Source organism: Stegostoma tigrinum, chromosome 2 (assembly GCF_030684315.1).
Source record: "Stegostoma tigrinum isolate sSteTig4 chromosome 2, sSteTig4.hap1, whole genome shotgun sequence".
In the NCBI taxonomy this organism is placed as follows: Eukaryota; Metazoa; Chordata; class Chondrichthyes; order Orectolobiformes; family Stegostomatidae; genus Stegostoma; species Stegostoma tigrinum.
This window is the reverse complement of record NC_081355.1, coordinates 155,904,211-155,926,047: the sequence shown is the minus strand read 5'-3', so window position 1 is coordinate 155,926,047 and position 21,837 is coordinate 155,904,211. Positions and strand designations below refer to the sequence as shown.

Genomic DNA, 21,837 nt, shown 5'->3' with positions numbered 1-21,837 from the left:
CAAAGTACAGCAGAAAACCATGTGGGCTTTCCAACAATCAACAATAGTTTTCATGGTTGTGTTTTTTTTAAAAAAAAAAAATTCAGATTCCACCATTTGCCATGGCATAATTCAAACCCAGATCGCCAAAACATTAGACTGTTAATCCAGAAACTCAGCTGGAGATAACAGCACCAGGCCATCACCTCCCCTTGACTCAAAGTTTACTGTATTGATAATTCAGAAGTGTTCGTGACAACTGATGTCAATACATTCTGAATGGTCTTGATAAAGTGAATATGGAAAAAATATTTCCACAAAAGTCCAGAAATAAAGGGATTCCATTTAAAATTAAGTCACATTTTCCCCTCAGGCGAGAAGAAAAATGTTGAGACTTACACCCACCCCCACTGGGGGTTGGGGGGCACTAAGAAAGAATAAGACGGGGATGGTGGAGGTGGAGAGAAGAGAAGAGCTGAGGACCATGGAACGTATTTACAATAGAAGTAAAATAAAAAAGATTCCCTTGTCCAACAGAGGATAATATTAAAATCAGGGCTTTATACGAATGTGGAATTTGAAATGCAATCCTGACTTACAAATCATTTTCCATATTGTTAGATATAATGACACTAATTCAAGATACCTTCCTTTGTGCCCCTCCCACCCCCAATTTCTTTCAAAATACTTTAATATTTGTGTTTCTTGATGCCACAGTAAATCTAATATTACTTGTATAGAAAGAGAAAATCTCATCTCTGGTACACAGTTCTACGGTTCATATTTCAAATCAAGCTTTAGTAAGGTCAGGATCAGTGAACCTACAGGAACTAACTGGGACCAAAATTATTCCCAATTACGTGCTGCACTGTTAATGACAATATCCATCACTTTGTTCATGCTAGAGTGTGATTCGGGCTCTAATTTACCCAATTGACTGTCCTAATTGTTGGAAACAAGACATTTGAGAAACTTGCTCATTGCTAGATTGATAACTAATGTTCCAGTTCTTTAGAAAATTTTTCAGTATTAAGCCAGTATATTGTCAAAAAAACATATCTTCAGCCATTTCAAGCAGATATTCAATGGTTTCAGCTTTTTCTTGAGATGACATTCTGGTCTCTCCACTGTTGAGGAAATGATACATGCAGCTTCCTCAATTCTTTTGTCTAATTGTCACAGCTACTGTTCAGGACTAGATATGGCACAAATGCAGAACTTCAGCCAATCCTAAAACAGATCCATTTAGCTATAGGTGATAATGTTACTAGCATCTGCAGTTCCCAAAGTGTGAAGCTGGATGAACACAGCAGGCCAAGCAGCATCTTAGGAGCACAAAAGCTGACGTTTCGGGCCTAGACCCCATTTAGCTATAATTGCTTTCTACTCCTGGCATTTTTGGGTTTGCTGGTTGCTGAAATAGTAAAAGACTAAATGTAGATACAATTGCATTCATTTATTTTCCATAGAATGGAATCATGAAGGGCTTACTAGGCAAGTTAATAACTACAGAATGCAAGAAGTTCCAACAGAAGCAATACTTGTTCATTTAATGAACAGCAAGTACACAGGATTTTTGACTGCAAAATAAAAACCAAGTACAAACCAAACAAACCCAACACAATGGAAATCAACAGTTGGTTTAGCTGGTGTTTCCAAAAAGATGAAGCTACTACAGTGCATTAAAATTTTATTCAAATTTGTTTAATTACTGCAACATTAATATAGCAATACAGAACATTTGAAGTCAAAAGTGCATTGCAGACCTCTAGCAACCACATTATTTCATCAGATCAGCACTGAATTTATTAATGGCAAATACTGAGTTTATAACATTGAATTGAGGTTTGATTATAGCCAATTTAATATAAGGGATTGGTCAAGATTTCCTAGGCACGAATCTTGTATTCTCATTTTGAGATGTCAAAAGCTTGCTATTGAATCCAATTTAAATGTGAACATCACAAAACAGGAGTTCCACAGTTCAAGTACTTCGTGTCAATTTTACTTGAGAAAAAACCCTTGCTGTGCAATCTTTTAAACCTGTTTAATGCAAAACGAGTCAGTATTTAGTACCACAATCTTATAAACACCGAACATTAGAGTCTGTTTAGTTGAAAACATATTTGAAACTAAAGTGTGCAAAAATAAAAAAAGCTAAAAGTAGCACAACAGTTGTGTCTTGTTTTTAAAGACTACCTTTTCAGCATTAGAATCAAAGAAAAAAAGCTCTCATGTAAGTGATTGCCTTACTCAGTATATTAAGAATGCTGAAAGATCATATTAGTAGCCAAATGTGGATTAAAATCAGTTAGAGACAAATGAAAATTCATCTGTTGCTGGAATTGCTTAAAACACATCCAAAAATGTATTTCATCATTTTGCAAAGATATGTGAAATTAGATCACCAGAATGAACAGGTCCCAGAATGGAGATGAACATACAAATTATGTTCAAGATTCCCTAATTTTATGAATTGCCTTTTTCTGTTATGTTTTAAGCTCACAATAAAGACAACCATTAAAAAGATAATCTCCATGTACAAATAGAGTACGTTCCTATTTTGATAGGATCAGGACTACATATGCACGTATCAGGAAAATGTGGAACAAGATATTGACAGAAGAGCTCCTTGATCTACCTCAACAATGCTATTCTCACTTTTAATCTTGCAAGGACAACTTTTGCTATTGTTGTACCATATTTTCCTTCATTCCATCCATGCAAAGGATCGAGAATGCCTTCTTGGTACCACAAATGATTGTGAACTTGTGATGACTATTGAAGTACTTGGCTAAGATTTCAGAAAACGCAAGAATCAGAAGAGATGAGGGACACATCCCACTTCTCCAGGAAAAACTGGGAGATAGACTTTAAAGGGAAACACACTAATTAACTACATCAATAAAATTCACAATATATAGGGTTTTGCTACAAAATGATGTCCAAAATGCCATAAACAGGAGAACCATTTGATTTCCAGATGTTAGGTGTCCAAATCTTCATTAGTTTCAAACACTTATTTGGCCTCACTACAAGAGACTAGCAGATGGTCATGTTAAAAAGTGTAATTCCACAGAAAAAAGGTGAAGGACAAGCAGAAATACAATCGTATCAACTCTAGCAGGGCTGCAGAAGTTTAAATTCAATTAAACCATGATACAACAAAATTATTTCAAGAGGGGAAGAAACAGAAAACCAGAATGTTAGTCTGGATTTGGTCAGTTTCTTGGTGTTACCCCTTTGTGTAACTAGAGTAGGCTGTGAGACATGACACGGTCATTTTTCTCCTCTCATATGTTGTTATCATCTTAAAAGTTGAGATGAAAAAATAAGAGTTGATAAAAGGTGAGATACAGATGGAGGAGGAATCTAGTAGAGTAGACCTTAAGCATCAGTAAGCTAAATGGCCTGTTTCATACCAAAAAGTTGAGTTGTCTGTAAATTTAGGTAATGAGTGTCAGTATATGTTATCTGATTAAAAAACCAAAGGCAGGTTACTGACAGGGGAGCTCCCTCATTACCTCAAAATGAGATTCTCTCAGACATTGCAAGGACAAACTTTTGCCATAGATGACATCTAGTTTCATTCAAAATATTTTAATGCTTATTATAACATCTTGCAGCACAGTTTCAGTAAAGGGCTTCAGGGCACTAGTTATACATTAAAAACGAGAAAAAAACCAAGACTATAGTGCAAACTAATTTTAAAATGGCTGCCTGAAAACATTAGTAAACCTTCAAAGTCAGCAATATAAATAGATTAATGGAGCAGAGTAGACAATTCAAGTCTTAATTTACCCTCAAAAGAGGCATTGAAGGAAGTTAGCTTGCTTTCATTTTAAACAAAATTAACATTTGCCAGAGGACAGGATCTTTATTTTCTCATAGCTAGATAAAATACCTTAAAGCAGAATGCGAATTATTCTTCAGCTCAAAAATGAAAAAAAGTATGTAGCTTTGCCCTTAAAACTTAAGGATTTCTAGAATGGATATATCCAAAACACAACCTGTTCAAATACTACAGCAGACTTTGCCAATCATAATAGCAAAAGTTTCATTCATGCAGTTTTTTCTTCCTGTACAAGTTCTGGGCTCACAGTCAAAAGAAAATCTTGAAAATTTAAACACACAGTCTTCTCTCTCATTTAACAAAACGATGTATTTCCCTAAATATCAATTGTTTGAACCAGCTGCCTTAACACTTGAGCAAATCATATCCTTGATTACTTCATGCATATTTACAACATGTTTTGACTTTAATACATGCAAATCTGAATTATCTGGTTCAGTAGAATAATTCCTGATTCATGGTCCCATGACTGCTCACACCAATGCAGTTATCTGGATACAGAAACATATACTACAGTTGATCCTAATAATTTCACAGGAGGAATTAGATACACCACAAAATATATTAAGATTCATTATTCAATGAAGCATTCCCCTTTTTATTCCACAGTCCCAAATAACTAGAAAAGCCTTAATTATTTGGTAGCTTCTGTGTCTCAATTTGGTTTATAAAGCAAGAAAAAGGACAGGTATCTAACAAAAGTATTTTAAACTTTAACAAATGCCAGGTTCTGACAGATTGTCTAGTGAGCTAAAGACTGAAAAACATTCAGAACATTAAAAAGGGTATTTGCTTCATGCTTTTCAAAGCACTTGCTCGCCAATCTGATGTGACCAAAATACTACAGCTGTCAAAAAGCTTTGCCCCAATTTCCTCATACACACAGGTATCAAATCCATACAGTTAAAAATGCATGCAATCCCTCAGTTATAGTGCCATTAAGCAGCTCTAGGTACTTTCCTCAATACTGATTCTACTGAGCACATTCAAGGCAGCCAGCTAAACAGCTCATTTCATTTATTTTTGTTTTGATTAGTAAACCAGAGAACTCACTGAGTTGGATTCTAGTTTGCAGTTTTAAAAGCATACCCCACAGCTCTCATCAGCAAACATGACTAGTTTCTGTTTGGAAAAGTCCAATTCTGCAATGTTCAGAAACTTACTGACTTCATTCAATGAAAAATTGCTGTAAGTCAGCCTTTTAATCGAGTTAATTCTGCAAGAACCCAAAATAACTACTGGATTTGGACATTATAAATAGTAATTCAAAACAACTGTGCCTTCCTCTCATCAATCCAACACCATCTAATATTAGAGGCTATTTTACATATATATGACCTGTATAGGTTATACTGTGATTCACAACATAATAGGTTTCACATTTAATAGGTTAAGTTAATTTAATTGATTTGCAAACTATGCACATATTATTCAGATTCACACAAGATTAAATAAACCCAGAACTAATATTAACTATTTTACACACTTGGTTAGTTTAAATTCCAAAGTCAAATACTTCAGTTCATAATTATCTTGATAAAGTGTACAAGTGGTGTTTTGTAGTGCAGTATCAATCTCAATTCTTTATAAAGAAAGCTCCAATTATTTTTAAATTAACTATGTGATTAACCTTGATTCAAAAAAGATGACCCCTAAACTCACCAGAGAATAGGAGTAAAAAGAATACCATTGTCTACATGAACCTGCTGCAAGAAGCAACTGAGACCGAATGCACTGATGGCCACAGTGAAGCTGTTACATTCACATTAGCCCATCCATGCAAACATGCTTATTCACAGGAGTGGGATCACCAGTCAAAAGGAATATTCCTAAACCTAGGCTACACAACAAAAGAAAAGATGGCTTCAGGTTAGTTCTTCATTGCACTAGGAGCACGTTTCTTCCTCGTCTGCTGACATCTCACTCTCTGGTACTCCCAATGATGGTCATGAGGAACATAAAGATATTGATAATATCGGTATAAAGGTTGAGTGCTGCAAAAACGTATTCTTCCGGACTGATAACCAGCTGTTTGTTCCCCAGGATCATCTGTGTATCAATGGCCAAAAACTGCAGAAGAATAATTAAGAGCAGAGTTAGACTGGACAGCTCATCTCCTTTAAAATGTCTTCTCTATTCCATGAAAAATCAGCTGATGCAAGTCTCTGGTGAACTAGTGTGGGGTATTTATCGAACTCAACCACTTTGGCTGACAATAGTGAGTGCTTAAAACTGGATTTATGATCAGCAAAATCTTTAATTATGCTAAACTTTGCACCCACCATAGTTGGAGACACCAGTGATTATTCTTGGCTATCTTCATGTGTATTGTGTATGTATATCCAGTGTGTTCAGAGAGAAAAGCCAGCAAGTGCGGGGACAAAGGAGAAAAGCTCTATAGCTTTCACTAAATTTCAGACAGATTTCTGGATAATAGTAAAAACAGGATATGATGAACTGGAAACAAGCATGTGTTGGAAAAAATCACTGAAATGTTACTCTGACATTGCAATTTCCTATGGAAAAAATACTCTAGTCTTAAAAGGTTCTTGAGTAGCTTTGTAGCTCAGGTTGTGGATGCTGTGAGTTGCTCACTTGCCAAGATAGTTTGTTAGTTCACAGACATTTCATTACCCTACTGGGTACATCAATGCAGCCTCTGATGAAGTGCTGTTGTGTTTTCCTGCCTGATATTTAAACTCTGGGGTCCACTGGAATTGGTTGCCTCATGTCTTTTCCTTCAGTGGCGTATATGTAGGCTCTAATTTTAAGTGTTTATTGATGGCCTTCTTGGTGGAGAACCAAATCTCTGGGAATTCCCTTCCTTATCTGTTTGGCCTGTCCTAGAATCCTGACGTTGTCCCAATCAAACTGGTGTTTCTCCTTATCGGTGAATCGAGACGAGTGAGTATGAGTCAAGGAGAACCACTAGTTCAATTGGGACATCAGGATCAAACAACAGGCCAAACAGAGACAAGCACAGGAACTCCCAGAGGCCTGGTTCTCCACCAAGAAGGCTCTATCAACAAACACTTAATTAGACCCTACATACTCGCACACAACTGCAAAGAAAAACCAGAAACAAAGTAACCAATTCCAATGGACTCCAGAGTTTAACTACCAGGCAAGAAAACACAACAGCGCTTCAGAGGAGGCGGCGCAGATGATGTTACCCTATTGGGTAATGAAACATCTGCAAACACAAACCAGGCCATCGAGTGAACGAACTCGCATACTCAAGTGCATATATTGCAGTGGAAGCTAATATTTGGAGATAAAATTAAAAAAGTAACAGCAAAATTACTTGAAATTAAAGGCTGAAAATCACAAGAACATGTTTGTACAGTGCATCAAGAAGAAAACAGCATATATGACAACTTTTAAAATGTTTGTGCAAAGGGAATACTACATAGAAAACCTTCACTCTCAGATGTTAGAGGAGCCGATTAGCAAAATGAAACTTTAAGTAGTGACATTTTAGTAACAGATCTAGTCTTTGTTTTATATTCAGGAGGGTACATTTTACTTAAAATACTTTTGAATTAACGCTTACCCACATAAGGATTTGAAATCTAGTACAGCAGCTCCAGTTTTTCAATTCTCCCAACTTCACAAGCAAATAGATGGTGGGGGAGGGGGGCGCCATCTTTCTGACATGTGTGGAGGTAATGTAAAATCACACACAGCAATATACTGCACAGATCTACAAATATTGCCTTGTTCTACAGTTAATTTGGAAGCTATGGGAGTCTGGTATTTGTAATTAGTTAGGGAAACACACTGTGGAATTGTTACCTGCAAAAATGTTACAAGATCACTTGAGTGGCATGTTAAGGTGGGGTAAGAGGCTCATTCCATCAATTAAACAAAAAGTCAAGTCAATTTGTTTTTCTCAGCAGAACAATGTCTTCTATAAAACTTTCCGTTGGTATAACACTGCAGATGGCAGGTGAATTAAGAATCACATAGGCTATATTACTGGACCTTAAAATACAGCAAGATAGCTACCTAGATAAGTGTGCACTTCCCAGAACAAACAACAGATAGCTAGTCAGAGTGGAATATATCCTGGTGCATTTATTTTGCGACGTACGTGTGTCTGCACAAGGCGGCATGTTACATACCAAACAGTGTAAACAAGGAAACAGTGAGAATTATGGAAATTAAATCTCAGTAAAAAAGAAAGAGAGTCAGCTCTAGAGACTTCAACGACTAAACCTTAACAAATCATCAGGACCTGATGAACTGTTAAATTTTGAAAAGGTAGCTGCACAGTTTGGGAGGGCACATGCATGCTAGAAGCACAGACAAGGAGAGCGCACACAAGGGAGCAGGGGCACAGGCAGAGCACGCACGAGAGGCAGAGGCAGGGAGAGAGACCAGACACAGGAGTGGAAGTAAAGCCATTCGGCCCAGTCCACTCCACCATTTAATCATGGCTGATGGGCATTTCAACTCCATTTCCCTGCACTCTCCCCGTAGCCCTGGTTTTCTTGAGAGATCAAGAATTTATCAATCTCCACCTTGAAGACATCTAATGTTCCGGCCTCCACTACGCCCTGTGGCAATGAATTCCACAGGCCCACCACTCTCTGGCTGAAGAAATGTCTCCTCGTTTCCGTCTTAAATTTAGACGCTCTAATTCTAAAGGCTGTGCCCATGGGTCCTAGTCTCCCCAGCTAACGGAAACAACTTCGCAGCATCCACCCTTTCTCAGCCATACATTATCTTGTAAGTTTCTATTAGATCTCCCTCAACCTTCTAAACTCCAATGAGTACAATCCCAGGATCCTCAGCCGTTCATCGTACGTTAAACCTAACATTCCAGGTGAATCTCCGGTAGAGATGCTCCAGTGCCATTATGTCCTTCCTGAGGTGTGGGGCCCAAAAATGGACACAGTATTCTAAATGGGGTCTAACTAGAGCTTTATAAAATGCTTTTGTATTCCAACCCTCTCAAGATAAATGACAACACTACATTCGCTTTCTTAAATCAGAATCTACCTGCAAGTTAACCTTTAGAGAATCTTGGCCTAACACTCCCAGATCCCTTTGTACTTCTGCTTTATGAATTTTCTCACCGTTTAGAAAATAGTCCATGCCTGTATTTTTTTCCCCCCCACAAAGTACAAATCACATTTGCTCACGTTGAATTTCATCAGCCATTTCCTGGACCACTCTCCTAAACTGTCTAAATCTTTCTGCAGCCTCCCCATCTCATCCACCTATCTTCACATCATTGGCAAACTGAGCCAGAATGCCCCCAGTCCCTTCATCCAGATCATTAATATAAAAAGTGAACAGCTGCAGCCCCAACACTGAACCTTGCGGGACACCACTTATCACCGGTTGCCATTCTGAGAAAGAGCCTTTTATCCCAACTCTCTGCCTTCTGTCAGGCAGCCAATCCTCAATCCAAGCCCATAACTCACCATGGGCCCTCACCTTACTCAGCAGCCTCCCGTGAGGCACCTTATCAAAGGCCTTTTGGAAGTCTCGATAGATAACATCCACTGGGTTTTCCTGGTCTAACCTACTTGTTACCTCTTCAAAAGAATTTGAAGAGGTTTGTCAGGCATGACCTCCCCTTACTAAATCCATGGTGACTTGTTGTAACCCAACCCTGCACTTCCAAGAATTTAGAAATTTCATCCTTAATGATGGATTCTAAAATTTTAACCAACAACTGAGGTTAGGCTCATCAGCCTGTAATTTTCCATCCTTTGTCTTGATCCTTTCTTAAACAAGGGGGTTACAACAGCGATTTTCCAATATATACTGACTATATATTCCAGAATATACTGAATTACTGGGAAAGTGATGGTAAGGAAAAAAATGCTGTTGAAGCTTTAAAATCTTAAATAATCATCAGGACAAAGCTGTTAAATTCAAAAAGGTTCAATGAAAAAAAAACTTGATTCAGACAATGGCAGTACATCTAAACTGCAGAATGCAATGTTAGAAAAGCATGTTCCTTGTCTTCAGCCATACAAAGACCTGTGAAAAGTTCAAAATGAATAAATGAGTCCACATTGGCTAAGAAAGGGAATTTATGTTTGACAAGCAAGTGCTTTTTATTTATTAGGGGAGACAACAATTGACATAGAAGAGGAGATATTCAGGAAGGTGCCAAATTGTCAAGATAATGGTTCACACGAATTGGTTTGCAGTGTATTAGTATGTATAGAGGATTGGTGAAATGGACAGGAAGCCACCAGTTAGGTTAAGTTTGGTTTTAAATTCGTTCACAAGATGAGACAGCCAGGCCAGCATTTGTTGCCCAAGAGGGTAGTTAAGAATCCATTCCCCATTGCAATGGATCAGGAGTCAGATGTAGGTAAGGACAGTGGTTTCCTTTCCTACACAGAGCATTAGTGAACAACACAGTGAATGGAAAAGTCCTAGGGAAAATTGATGAACGGAAAGATCTGGGTGTTCAGGACCATTGTTCCCTAAAAGGTGACAACGCAGGTCAATAGGGTGGTCAAAAAGGCATATGGCATGCTTTCCTTCATTGGACAGGGTATTGAGTACAAGAGTTGGCAGGTCATGTTACAGTTGTGTAAGAGTTTGGTTCAGCCACATTTGGAGTACTGTGCGCAGTTCCAGTCGCCACATTACCAAAGGGATGTGGATGCTTTGGAGGGGTTGCAGAGGAGGTTCACCAGGATGTTGCCTGGTATGGAGGGTGCTAGTTATGAAGAGAGGTTGAGTAGATTAGGATTATTTTCATTAGAAAGAGAGATTGAGGGGGGACTTGATTGAGGTCTACAAAATCATGCGGGGTACAGACAGGGTGGATAGCAAAAAGCTTTTTCCCCCCCACCAGAGTGGGGGACTCAATTTCTAGGGGTCATGAGTTCAAAGTGAGAGGAGGGAAGTTTAAGGGAGATATGCGTGGAAAGTTCTTTACACAGAGGGCGGTGGGCGCCTGGAATGCGTTGCCAGTGGAGGTGGTAGACACAGGCACGTTAGCGTCTTTTAAGATATATTTGGTCAAGTACATGGATGGGTAGGGAGTAAATGGACACAGACCGTTAGAAAATAGATGACAGGTTAGACAGAGGATCTTGATCAGTGCAGTCTTGGAGGGCCGAAGGGCCTGTTCCTGTGCTGTAGGTTTCTTTGTTCTTTGACCCAAATGGGTTTTTCCAATAATTCACAGATGTGATTATTAGACTCTGAATATTGATGTATCACCTGTGTCCTCCTCACACTTAACTCTGCACTGTCAGCAAACTTCGATGACACATTAACAGATAAAAGAGAGTAATGTAGATCAAATAGCTGAGGTACTAGGACTGATTTCTTGAGACACTCCACTAAGTCACAACTTGAAAATATCCCACTTAGGGGAGGCAATGGCCAAGACTATTAATCAAGAGACCCAGGCAATGTTTTGGGGGGGAAAAAAACCCTGAAGAGAACAATGGATGCTGTAAGTCAGGAATAAAAACAGGTTGCTGGAAAAGCCCAACAGGTCTGGCAGCATCCGAAGTGAAGAAGTAAAAAACAAAAATCAGAGTTAACGCTTTGGGTCCAGTGACCCTTCCTCAGTTCTGAAAAAGGTAGCTGCACAGGTTGTGAGATCCTTCCTGGGTAATACACAGAACAGTGCAGCATAGTACAGGCCCTTTGGCCCAAGATGTCATGCCGAACGTTTACACTAAACCTAAGGTCTAACCAATCACCACCCCTACCTTATACTATCACCATGTGTCTATCTAACAGCCACTTAAAATGTCCATAATGAGGCCAACTCCACTACCCTCTCCAGCAATACATTCCACACCCCTACTTCTGATGTCTCCGCTATATACACCTCCACTCATTTTAAAACAATGCCCCTTCACAATAGCTATCTCCACCCTAGGAAGTAGTCTCTGGTTATCTACTCTATCTATACCGTTGATCATTTTTACACCTCTATCAAGTCACCTTCATTGTTCTAAAGAGAAAAGCCCTAGCGGTCTCAACCGTTTCTTGTAAGACCTTCCCTCCATTCCAGGCAACATTCTGGTAAATCTCCGCTGTGCCTTTTCCAATGCCTCCACATCTTTCCTGTAATGAGGCAACCAGAACTGGATCCAATACTCCAGATGCGGCCGAACTAGGGTTTTGTACAGCTGGAGCATAACTTCACGGCTCTTGAACTCAATCCCCCTATTAATGAAAGTAACACACATATACTTTAATGACTCTATCCACCTGGGTGGAAGCTTTCAGGGAGCTGTAGCCGTGGACATGAACCCCTTGATCCCTCTGCTCCTCCACACTGCCAAGAATCTTTCCACTTTTTATTCTGCTTTCAAATTTGTCCTTCCAAAATGAATCACCATCTCACTTTTCAGGGTTAAACTCCATCAGCCACTTCTCCACCCAGCTCTGCATTCTATCAATGTCCTTTTGCAACCTAGAACAACCCTCCGCACTATCCACAACTCGACCCACCTTCAACTCATCCGCGAACTTGCTAATCCACCCTTCCACTCCTACATCCAAATCACTTACAAAAAAAAAAAAATCACAAATAGAAGGAGGACCCAGAACAGATTCTCATGGTACACCATTCCTAACTGAGCACCATGCTGAATATTTTCCATCCACTACCACCCTTTGAAGGGTCAGCCAATTCTGAATCCAAATCTGCCACATTTCTTCTTAACCCAGAGATAATGGGAACTGCAGATGCTGGAGATTCCAAGATAATAAAATGTGAGGCTGGATGAACACAGCAGGCCAAGCAGCATCTCAGGAGCACAAAAGCTGACGTTTCGGGCCTAGACCCTTCATCAGAGAGCTCTCTGATGAAGGGTCTAGGCCCGAAACGTCAGCTTTTGTGCTCCTGAGATGCTGCTTGGCCTGCTGTGTTCATCCAGCCTCACATTTTATTATCTTCTTAACCCAAGCCTCCTTACTTTCTGCATGAGCCTACCATGGGGAACATTATCAAACACCTTACTTAAATCTATGTATACCAGATCCACTGCTCTACGTTCATCCACATGTTCGATATTGTTAATGTTAACCAGTAATGTTAACTGACTTTTTTTTTTAAAACTTCCTTTCACAGATGCTACCAAACCTTTCCCAGCTACATCTGTTAATGTTCTGACAACTGGTTCACATCCTGCCACAGCAAGTGGCAGAATTTAAAATTACTAAAAATTAATGGCCATCTGGACAATTAGGGATAGTTAGTAAGTGACAGTTCAGTGATCCCCACATCCCACTAATGAATTAAAGAAGTTAAAAATGGCCAAGTGAGTCAACAAGGCATTACATATGAGGAAGAGAGTTTATTTTCTTCAGTCCTAATGACAGATCGAATTTTTTCTTTGAAAAAGATCGATGGCCAGATAGACTTAAGTGCACTCATACAGGAACAAAGATATCATGCAGTTACAGCAAGCAATTTGTATGATACATGTCACATTGGCCTTTATTGCAAGGCGACTGGCATAATAAGTATTCTTGATTTGTACTGGATTTTGAAACATTTCAAATGTTTTTGTTGCCATACTAAAAAAGTTATTTACGCCAGTCAATATGGACAAGTTAACTAGATAGATCCCTGGGATGAAAGGTTATCCTAAAATGGAGGTCATAAATTGAGTTTCTTCTAGAAGAAATTATAAAGTAATCTCATTGAAACATTCAGTATTATTAAAAAAGGTTCAAGGTACACACGGATGTCATTTTCTCTATCAGTTTTTCTTCAGGATGAGAGGTGATCATTTAGCACGGAGACAGGAAATATTTCTTCAGAGGAGGTGATCTTCAAATCAGAGGGGATACAAAATTCTTAAGGGGCTTGACAGGGTAAAAGTTGAGAGAATAATTCTCCTCATGGAGAAAATCTAGGAGAAGGTGGTATAAATCTCAGAATAAAGTGGCACCAATTTTAGATTAATGAGGAATTTCTGAGGGCTGAGTGTATTTGGAACACAGCTGTGGCTGCAAAATCCTCGTGTATACTTAAGGCAGGAGATAAGTTTGATCAGTTGTCGGGGGGGTGGTGGTGTGTGCATGAGGAATAGATAGATGGTGGTTTCGGAAAGTGGATAAGAATAATATTGGATCATCCACAATCCTATGAATTGACACAGGCGGCTTGAGGGGGCTAAATAGCACTAAACATTCCTCTTTCTATAGTCATGTGGATCTTAAAAAGGGTGGACAGTGCGCCATCCGTGAACATACAGGCCACAACAGACAGATGCTGATCACTTGAGAAATCAAGGGAAATGGTAAACAGGCAAGTGCGGATAAAGTCAAAGATCATATTAGATGGTTGAGCAGTCTTTACATGTATTTGGCTCATGTCCTTAAAATGCTGAGATATTTGAAGTATTCATCCAAACATGGAGTTTTTCAGTCTCCTCCAATTCCTCAGGCAGGTTCACTCAGAGTGAAAGGTTTGTTGGCACAGCCCCCTGAATTAAGTGACCCTTACCCTAAAATGACCCTTCAAATCAAGGGGAACAGCTATTTTCTGTCTACCCTCTCCGCAGCTCACATAATATTATACACAATCATGTCTCCACTCATGGTCATCTTCTGCTATGTCTCATGCTCTTTGACCAAATTGGGTCAAGTCTACAAACAGCGTGTCACATGAAGATCTTTACTATACTGTAGTCTGAAATGGTCTTCACAAAGTGAATTTTAATAGATTTTTTTGTAGTAAATTTAAACATGTTTTAACCACCGAAATACATCACTATGGAAACTACATTTCAAAAATAAATCCAGAACATGCATGGAATGTTCCACTTAAGATCAAGAGCCAAGAGGAGAAATCTAAGTGGACCTGTTGTTAAATATAGTCTAATTTTGTAAAACATCTTCCTTTCAGAAAAGTGTATACATACACACTTTTCTGGGAGGAGCGAGAGCGAGAACCAGGAGGCTGCCAGGAAGGTAAGCTTGCCCACTTTAAAAAGTTTACCTCAAGCAGGAGCAGGCTTCATTTATTTGGGCAGCAGCTGAGCCAGAGACACTACACATGCAGCTCCAGAGCAGTCATGCGGTCTAACAAGAGCTGCAACTGGACACAAATTCCTGCACATGAAGGAGTCAGAGACATCAGCCTTGTCTCGGAGCTCCCATATTGAGCAGGAGGTGCATAACATGGGTCTGAGATCTCCTGCCATTTTGAATCTTAAACTTAACTTGGATAAATGAAAAAGGAATGATAAAAGTTTTTACCAGTCACATGATATTTTAAAAAAGAAATAAAAAAGCCTTGACTCGGTGGTGTGTAAATAAGGTAAGGCTTTTTCTATTTCTTTTTTAAAATATCATGTGACTGGTAAAAACTTATCATTCCTTTTTCATTTATCCAAGTTAAGTTTAAGATTCAAAATGGCAGGAGATCTCAGACCCATGTTATGCACCTCCTGCTCAATATGGGAGCTCCGAGACAAGGCTGATGTCTCTGACTCCTTCATGTGCAGGAATTTGTGTCCAGTTGCAGCTCTTGTTAGACCGCATGACTGCTCTGGAGCTGCAGGCGGACTCACTTTGGAGCATATGCGATGCTGAGGGGGTCGTGGATAGCACATTTAGCGAACTGGTCATACTGCAGATTATGACTGCTGAGGGAGAAAAGGAATGGGTGACCAAATGGCAGAGGAAGAGCAGGAAGGCAGTGCAGCTGTCCCCTGCAGTCACCTCCCTCCAAAACAGGTATACTGTTTTAGATACTGTTGGGGGAGATGGGTTACCAGGAGAAGGCAGCAGTAGCCAGGTTCATGGCACCATGGCTGGCTCTACTGTGCAGAAGGGCAGGAAAGAGAGTGGAAGGGCTATAGTCATTGGAGATTCAATTGTAAGCGGGGGGGTAAATAGGCGGTCCTGAGGTCAAAAACTAGACTCCCGAATGATATGTTGCCTCCTAGGTGCACGGGTCAGGGATGTCTGAGATCGGCTGCAGAATATTCTGAACAGGGAGGGCGAACAGCCAGTTGTCATGGTGCATATAGGCACCAAATGGGATGAGGTCCTACAAGCAGAATTTAAGGAGTTAGGAGCCAAGTTAAAAAGTAGGACCTCAAAAAAGGTAGTAATTTCAGGATTGCTACAGTGCCACGTGCTAGTCAGAGCAGAAGTGAAAAGAATAGCCAGGATGGATGTGTGGCTTGAGAGATGGTGCAGGAGGGAGGGGGGGGGTTCAGATTTTTGAGACATTGTGACCAGTTCTGGGGAAGGTGGGACTATTACAAATTGGACGGTCTACTCCTGGGCCAAACTGGAACCAAATGTCCATGTGGGTGTTTTTGCTAACACTGTGGGGGAGGGTTTAAACTAATGTGGCAGGGGGATGGGAACCAAGTATTGGACAGGTTATTGGACAGAAAGGAGGTAATAACTAATGCCTGTAGGGAACAAGATAATGAAGACAGCATGACTAAAAAAGGGAAGAGTAGGCAGAGAGCAGATGATGATCACAAAAAGGGACAGGTGGTCTGAAGTGCCTGTGTGTTAATGCAAGAAGTGTAGTAGATAAGGCAGATGAACTTAGGGCTTGGTTTGGTACCTGAGAGTATGATATTATTGCTATTACTAAGACTTGGTTGAGGGAAGGACATGATTAGCAACAAGATGTCCCAGGATAATGATGCTTCAGGCAGGATAGAGAGGGAGGTAAAAGGGGTGGAGTTGCATTACCGATCAAAGATGATATCGCGGAAGGAGGGCACTATGGAGGACTCGAGCGGTGAGGCAATATGGGCAGAACTCAGAAATAGGAAGGGTGCAGTAACAATGTTGGGGCTGCACTACAGGCCTCCCAACAGCAAGCATGAGAGAGGGGTACAAGTATGTAAAGAGATTAAGGAAAGGTGTAGGAGCAACAGGGTGGTGGTGGTGGTGGTGGTGGTGTGAGATTTTAATTTTCCCAACATTGGCTGGGATTCACATAGTATTAGGGGTCAAGATGGAGCAGAATTCATAAGGAGCATCCAGAAGGGTTTTCTAGAGCGGTATGTATGTAGTCCAACTCAGGAAGGGGCCATACTGGACCTGGTGTTGGGGAATGAGCCTGACCAGGTGATTGATATTACAGTAGGGGACTACCGAGTTTTGAGAAGATTTGTAGCTCAGGTTGAGGTTCTGGATGTGAGTTTGCTCGCTGAGCTGGAAGGTTAGTTTTCAGACGTTACGTCACCATTCTAGGTAACATCATCAGTGAGCCTCCGACGAAGCGCTGGTGTTATGTCCCGCTTTCTGTTTATCTGTTTAGGTTTCCTTGGGTTGGTGATGTCATTTCCTGTTTTTTTCTCAGGGGATGGTAGATTGGCTCCAAATCAATCTACCAATCTACCATCCTCTGAGAAAAAAACAGGAAATGACATCACCAACCCAAGGAAACCTAAACAGATAAACAGAAAGCGGGACATAACACCAGCGCTTCGGAGGCTCACTGATGTTACCTAGAATGGTGACGAAACGTCTGAAAACTAATCTTCCAACTCAGCGAGCAAACTCACATCCAGAATAACGTGCTGTTCCTGCAACCTTCAGTTGGCATCGCTGTGGCACTGCAGGAGGCCCAGGATGAGCATGTCGTCCGAGGAATGGGAGGTGGAGTTGAAATGGTTTGCAACTGGGAGGTGCAGTTGTTTATTGCAAACCGAGCGTAGGTGTTCTGCAAAGCGGTCGCTAAGTCTCCGCTTGGTTTCCCCAATGTAGAAGGGGCAACAAGTACAGCAGAAACAGTACACCACATTAGCAGATGTGCAGTGAACATCTGCTTGATGTGGAAAGTGTTCTTGTGGGCCTGGGATGGGTGCAGGGGCAGGTGTAGCACCTCCTGCAGTTGCAGAGTGCCGGGTGTGCTGGGGCCAGAGGGGAGTGTGGAGCGGACAAGGGAGTTCTGGAGAGTAGTCCCTCCAGAAAGCAGATAAAAGGGTGGGGAGGGAAAACTGTCTCCGGTGGTGGGGTGTCAGATTGCAGATGTAAGTGTCGGAGGACGATGCTTTGGATCTGGAGGTTGGTACGGTGGTACGTGAGGATGAGGGGGATTGTGTTTTGGTTGTTATTGCAGGGGATGAGTTGCGGGGAAAATGTGGGAGACAGTTGAGGGCGCTCACGAATGCTGGGGGGGCAGGGGGATTAAAAAGAGAGTTGCGGTGCTTGAAAAATGAGGACATCTGGAGATGTATGGAGTGGAATGCCTCATCCTGGGAGCAGATGCAGCTGAGTCAAAGGAATTGGGAATATGGGGATGGCATTTTTACAGGAAGGTGGGTGGGAGGTGTATTCTCGGTAGCTGTGGAGTCGGTGGGCTTGAAACGGATATCTGTTTCTCGGTGGTTGCCAGAGGTGTCCGAGAAGGAGAGACAGCGGTATTGGAGATGGTCCAGGTGAACTTAAGGTTGGGGTGGCAGGTGTTGGTGAAGTCAATGAACTGTTTGAGCACCCCGTGGGAGCACAAGGCCATGCCCATGTTAATGTAACACAGAGGAAGAGATGGCGGTTAAGGCCAATGTAGGTACGGTGGCCTCCTCTACATCAGGGAAGCCAAGCAGAGGCTTGGGGACAACTCTGCAGAACACCTATACCTCGGTTCGCACTGAGCAACTGCACCTCCCAGTCGCAAACCATTTCAACTCCCCTTCCCATTCCTCAGACGACATGTCCATCCTGGGCCTCCTGCAGTGCCACAACGATGCTACCCAAAGATTGCAGGAACAGCAATTCATTCCACTTCGGAACCCTGCAGCCCAATGGTATCAATGTGGATTTTACAAGCTTCAAAATCTCCCATCCCTTTGCCACATCCCAAAACCAGCCCCGACCGGACCTGTCCACCAACCCCCCCCAGCCGGACCTGTCCCCTCCCTACCTACACTCACCTCTACAGGCTCCATCCCCACTTCTTTGACCTACCTGTCTACTCTCCACCTATCTTCTCCTCTATGCATCTTCTATCCACCTCTCCCTCTTTCCCTATTTATTTCAGAACCCCCTTCCCCTCCCCCATTTCTGAAGGAGGGGGGTCTAGGCCCAAAATGTTGGCCTGCTGCGTTCATCTAGCTCTGCACTTCAAAATGAGTTAGTTTGCTGTAAAGCATTATGAAGCATCCAGATGATGTAAAATTCCAACAAAAAAACTAATTTCTTGCCTTTTATCCAGCAAGTACTTCTGATGGTAAACTGGGGTGTAAATGAGAGTCATTCAATTTTAAGTCACAAGATAAAACCAAAAAGATAGCTTTTACTGACTATGTTCCAGCATAGCGACAGAGGCATCAACAGGGAAAATTTAATCCTTGGAAAGGCAAATCCATAAAACCCATGACTGTGCTGCAGAAGGTGCAAATAACCTTCCAAGGATGTTTCCCTAGAAAAACTTTGGAATGATCTGCTCAATTAAATGAAAATGAAACATTTTAAAAAGCATTCACACTTACCACTGTGAAGATCAATGCACCAACAGAAGCGTACACAATCTGGAGAATCTTGTTTTGGATAAAAATGCACAGAATTCCGAAGAAAAACAGCACAACGACAGACACCAACATCACACCCATACAGGAAGTAAAGTCATACTTAGTCTATGGAAGAGGGGGAGAAAAAAAATTAGCAACAAATTGACCAGTATTTCAATCAGGGTTAATTCTAGTTATTGGTCACCAAAACAAAAAAACCTGGTGGTTAGAAACAAATTCAACCTGGAATCTATTGAAAAAATAATCAACTGACTGCAATTGTATTCGTGTCAGTAAATTCATAATCCTGCCATGTTCCTGTTGGAGCAATTTTTAAATTCACACAAGAATGTGGGCATTGCTATCTCGGCAAGCACTTAGTGCACATCCTTAGCAATCCTTGACAAGGTGTTGGTGAGCTGCCTTCTGGAAGCTCTGCAGTCCAGGTACTATACATGAACCGAATATGGCCTTAGGAAGGGACTTCCAGGATTTTGACTCCGCAACACTGGATGAATGGGTAGATAGTTGCATTTAAATGCGAGGTTAGCCACTTTGGTCACAAACAGGAAGACAGTTCATAAACTATCACCATTCAGATAAAGAAAAAAAGTCAGATATACAGCAAAGGAACAGGTCCTTCAGTCCAAGTCATTTCATGCCGACCAGATATCCTCAATAAATCTAGTCCCATTTGCCAGCATCTGGCCCATATTGTTCTAAACCCATCCTACAGATATATCCATCCAGATGCCTTGTAAATGTTGTAATTGTACCAGTCTCCCCCACTTCTTCAGGCAGTTCATTCTATACACACACACACCACCCTCTGAAAAATTCATCCTTTAGATCCCATTTTAAATTTTTCCCCTCACATTAAACCTATGCCCTCTAGTTTTTGACTCCCCTACCCTGGCAAAGAGACCTTGTCTATTTATCCTATCCATGCCTCGATCTTCTAAACCTCGATAAAAGGTCACCCGTCAGCCTCCAACACTCCAGGGAACATAGTCCCAGTTGACTCAGCCTCTGCTTACAACTCAAACCTCCCACCCCACCCACCGCCAAACCCTAACAACATATTTTTAAATCTTTTCTGAATCCTTTAAAGTTTCACAACATCCTTCCTGTAAGCCAGGAGTCCAGAACTGCATGCAGTATTCCAGAAGTGGTCTAACCAATGTCCTAAATAAAAACTGAAAAGGGCTGGGGATGCTGTAATCAGAAAAGCTCAGAAGGTCTGGCAACATCTGAAGAGGAAGACAAAAAAAGTTTAGGACCAAGATGAGGAAAAAATTTTTCAGAGTTGTGAATCTGTGGAATTCTCTACCATAAGCAGCTGTTGGACCAGTTCATTAGGTATGTTCGAGGAGAGAGAGAGAGAGAGAGAGAGAGAGAGAGAGTGTGTTGGACATGGCCCTTGCAGCTAAAAGGATCAAGGGGTTTGGACATAAAACAGGAATGGGATACTCACATTGCATGATCAGCCATGATCATACTGAATGATGGTGCAGACTCGAAGAGCCAAATTGCCTACTCCTGCACCTATTTTTCTATGTTTCTATGTTAGGATATTGAGCAGTTTGGAGAGGAACTTGAAGGAGCTGGTATTCCAATGACCTGTTGCCTTTGACCTCCTATGGTAGTGGTCTTGGGATTCAAAGTTGCTAAGAAGCATTGATGAATTGCTGCACTGCATCTTGTAGATGGTACACATTTCTGCAACTAAGTATCAGCAAGGGAATGGATGTGGTGCCACCCAAGTTGGCTGTTTTGTCCTGGACTGTGTCAAGCTTCTTGTGTTGTTGGAGCTGTACTCATCCAGGCAAGTGAGGAGTATTCCATCACACTCCTGGATTTATGCCTTTTAGACAGTGGACAGGCTTTGAGAAGGTAGGAGGCAAGTTACTCACTGCAGTATTCCCAGTTAGACTAACATACTACCATTAACTTCCATAAAGTTTACCCTTTCACTTTTATACCACAAATTCAAATAAACTAACATTGAAGCAAAAACATGATCAAAATTAACAGTACAGATATCTGAGTGTAATGTCACTGAACTAGTAATCCAGAACCACAGGCTGGGGTCCAAGTTAAAGTTTCACCATGAAAGACAGGGAAATTTCAATTTCATCCAATGAAAAGCTAGCCTAAAATCGTGACTATGGATAGGATATGGTTTATTAAAAGCAGAGAGGACGCCCTTTTAGAACACAAACAAATAGGTCATTTTTCTTCTCTTGGGAGCAATACCACTTTGGAAAACAATACCTCAAAGCAATGTAGTTTGTTCAATTGCCTTAAAAAAAGCAGCCTTAAGGTTATTAGGCATAGATGGAAAAATGAGATATTTGGAGCAAACAGATCAGCCATAACTTTTAAAGTGCTGCCGGAGGCTCATGGGACTGAATGGCTTACTTCTACCTCCAATTTCTATCTATATGGTAAGCAGAGTTTTACATAAGCAGATTAGTACATAATAGAACAGCACTATACAGGCATTCTGGCCCACGATGTTGTGCTGATCTATTATCCTAAGAGGATCAATCTACCCTGCATTCCATA

General features: G+C 41.1%; 1 protein-coding gene across 3 annotated transcripts in view; it reads right to left on the bottom strand.

Annotated features, from left to right (window-relative positions):
* Nucleotides 1-1,420: 1,420 nt before the first annotated feature.
* Nucleotides 1,421-21,837, bottom strand: part of grinaa (glutamate receptor, ionotropic, N-methyl D-aspartate-associated protein 1a (glutamate binding)) — a 77,862-nt gene continuing 57,445 nt past the window's right edge. For all 3 annotated transcript variants that reach the window (XM_048554038.2, XM_048554020.2, XM_048554028.2), the window contains exons 6-7: nt 19,252-19,395; nt 1,421-5,902 (exon numbers count right to left, since the gene is read on the bottom strand). In XM_048554038.2, the coding sequence (XP_048409995.1) occupies nt 5,753-5,902; nt 19,252-19,395 (294 nt within the window). In that variant the 3' untranslated portion in view covers nt 1,421-5,752. The remainder of the gene's footprint in view (nt 5,903-19,251; nt 19,396-21,837) is intronic.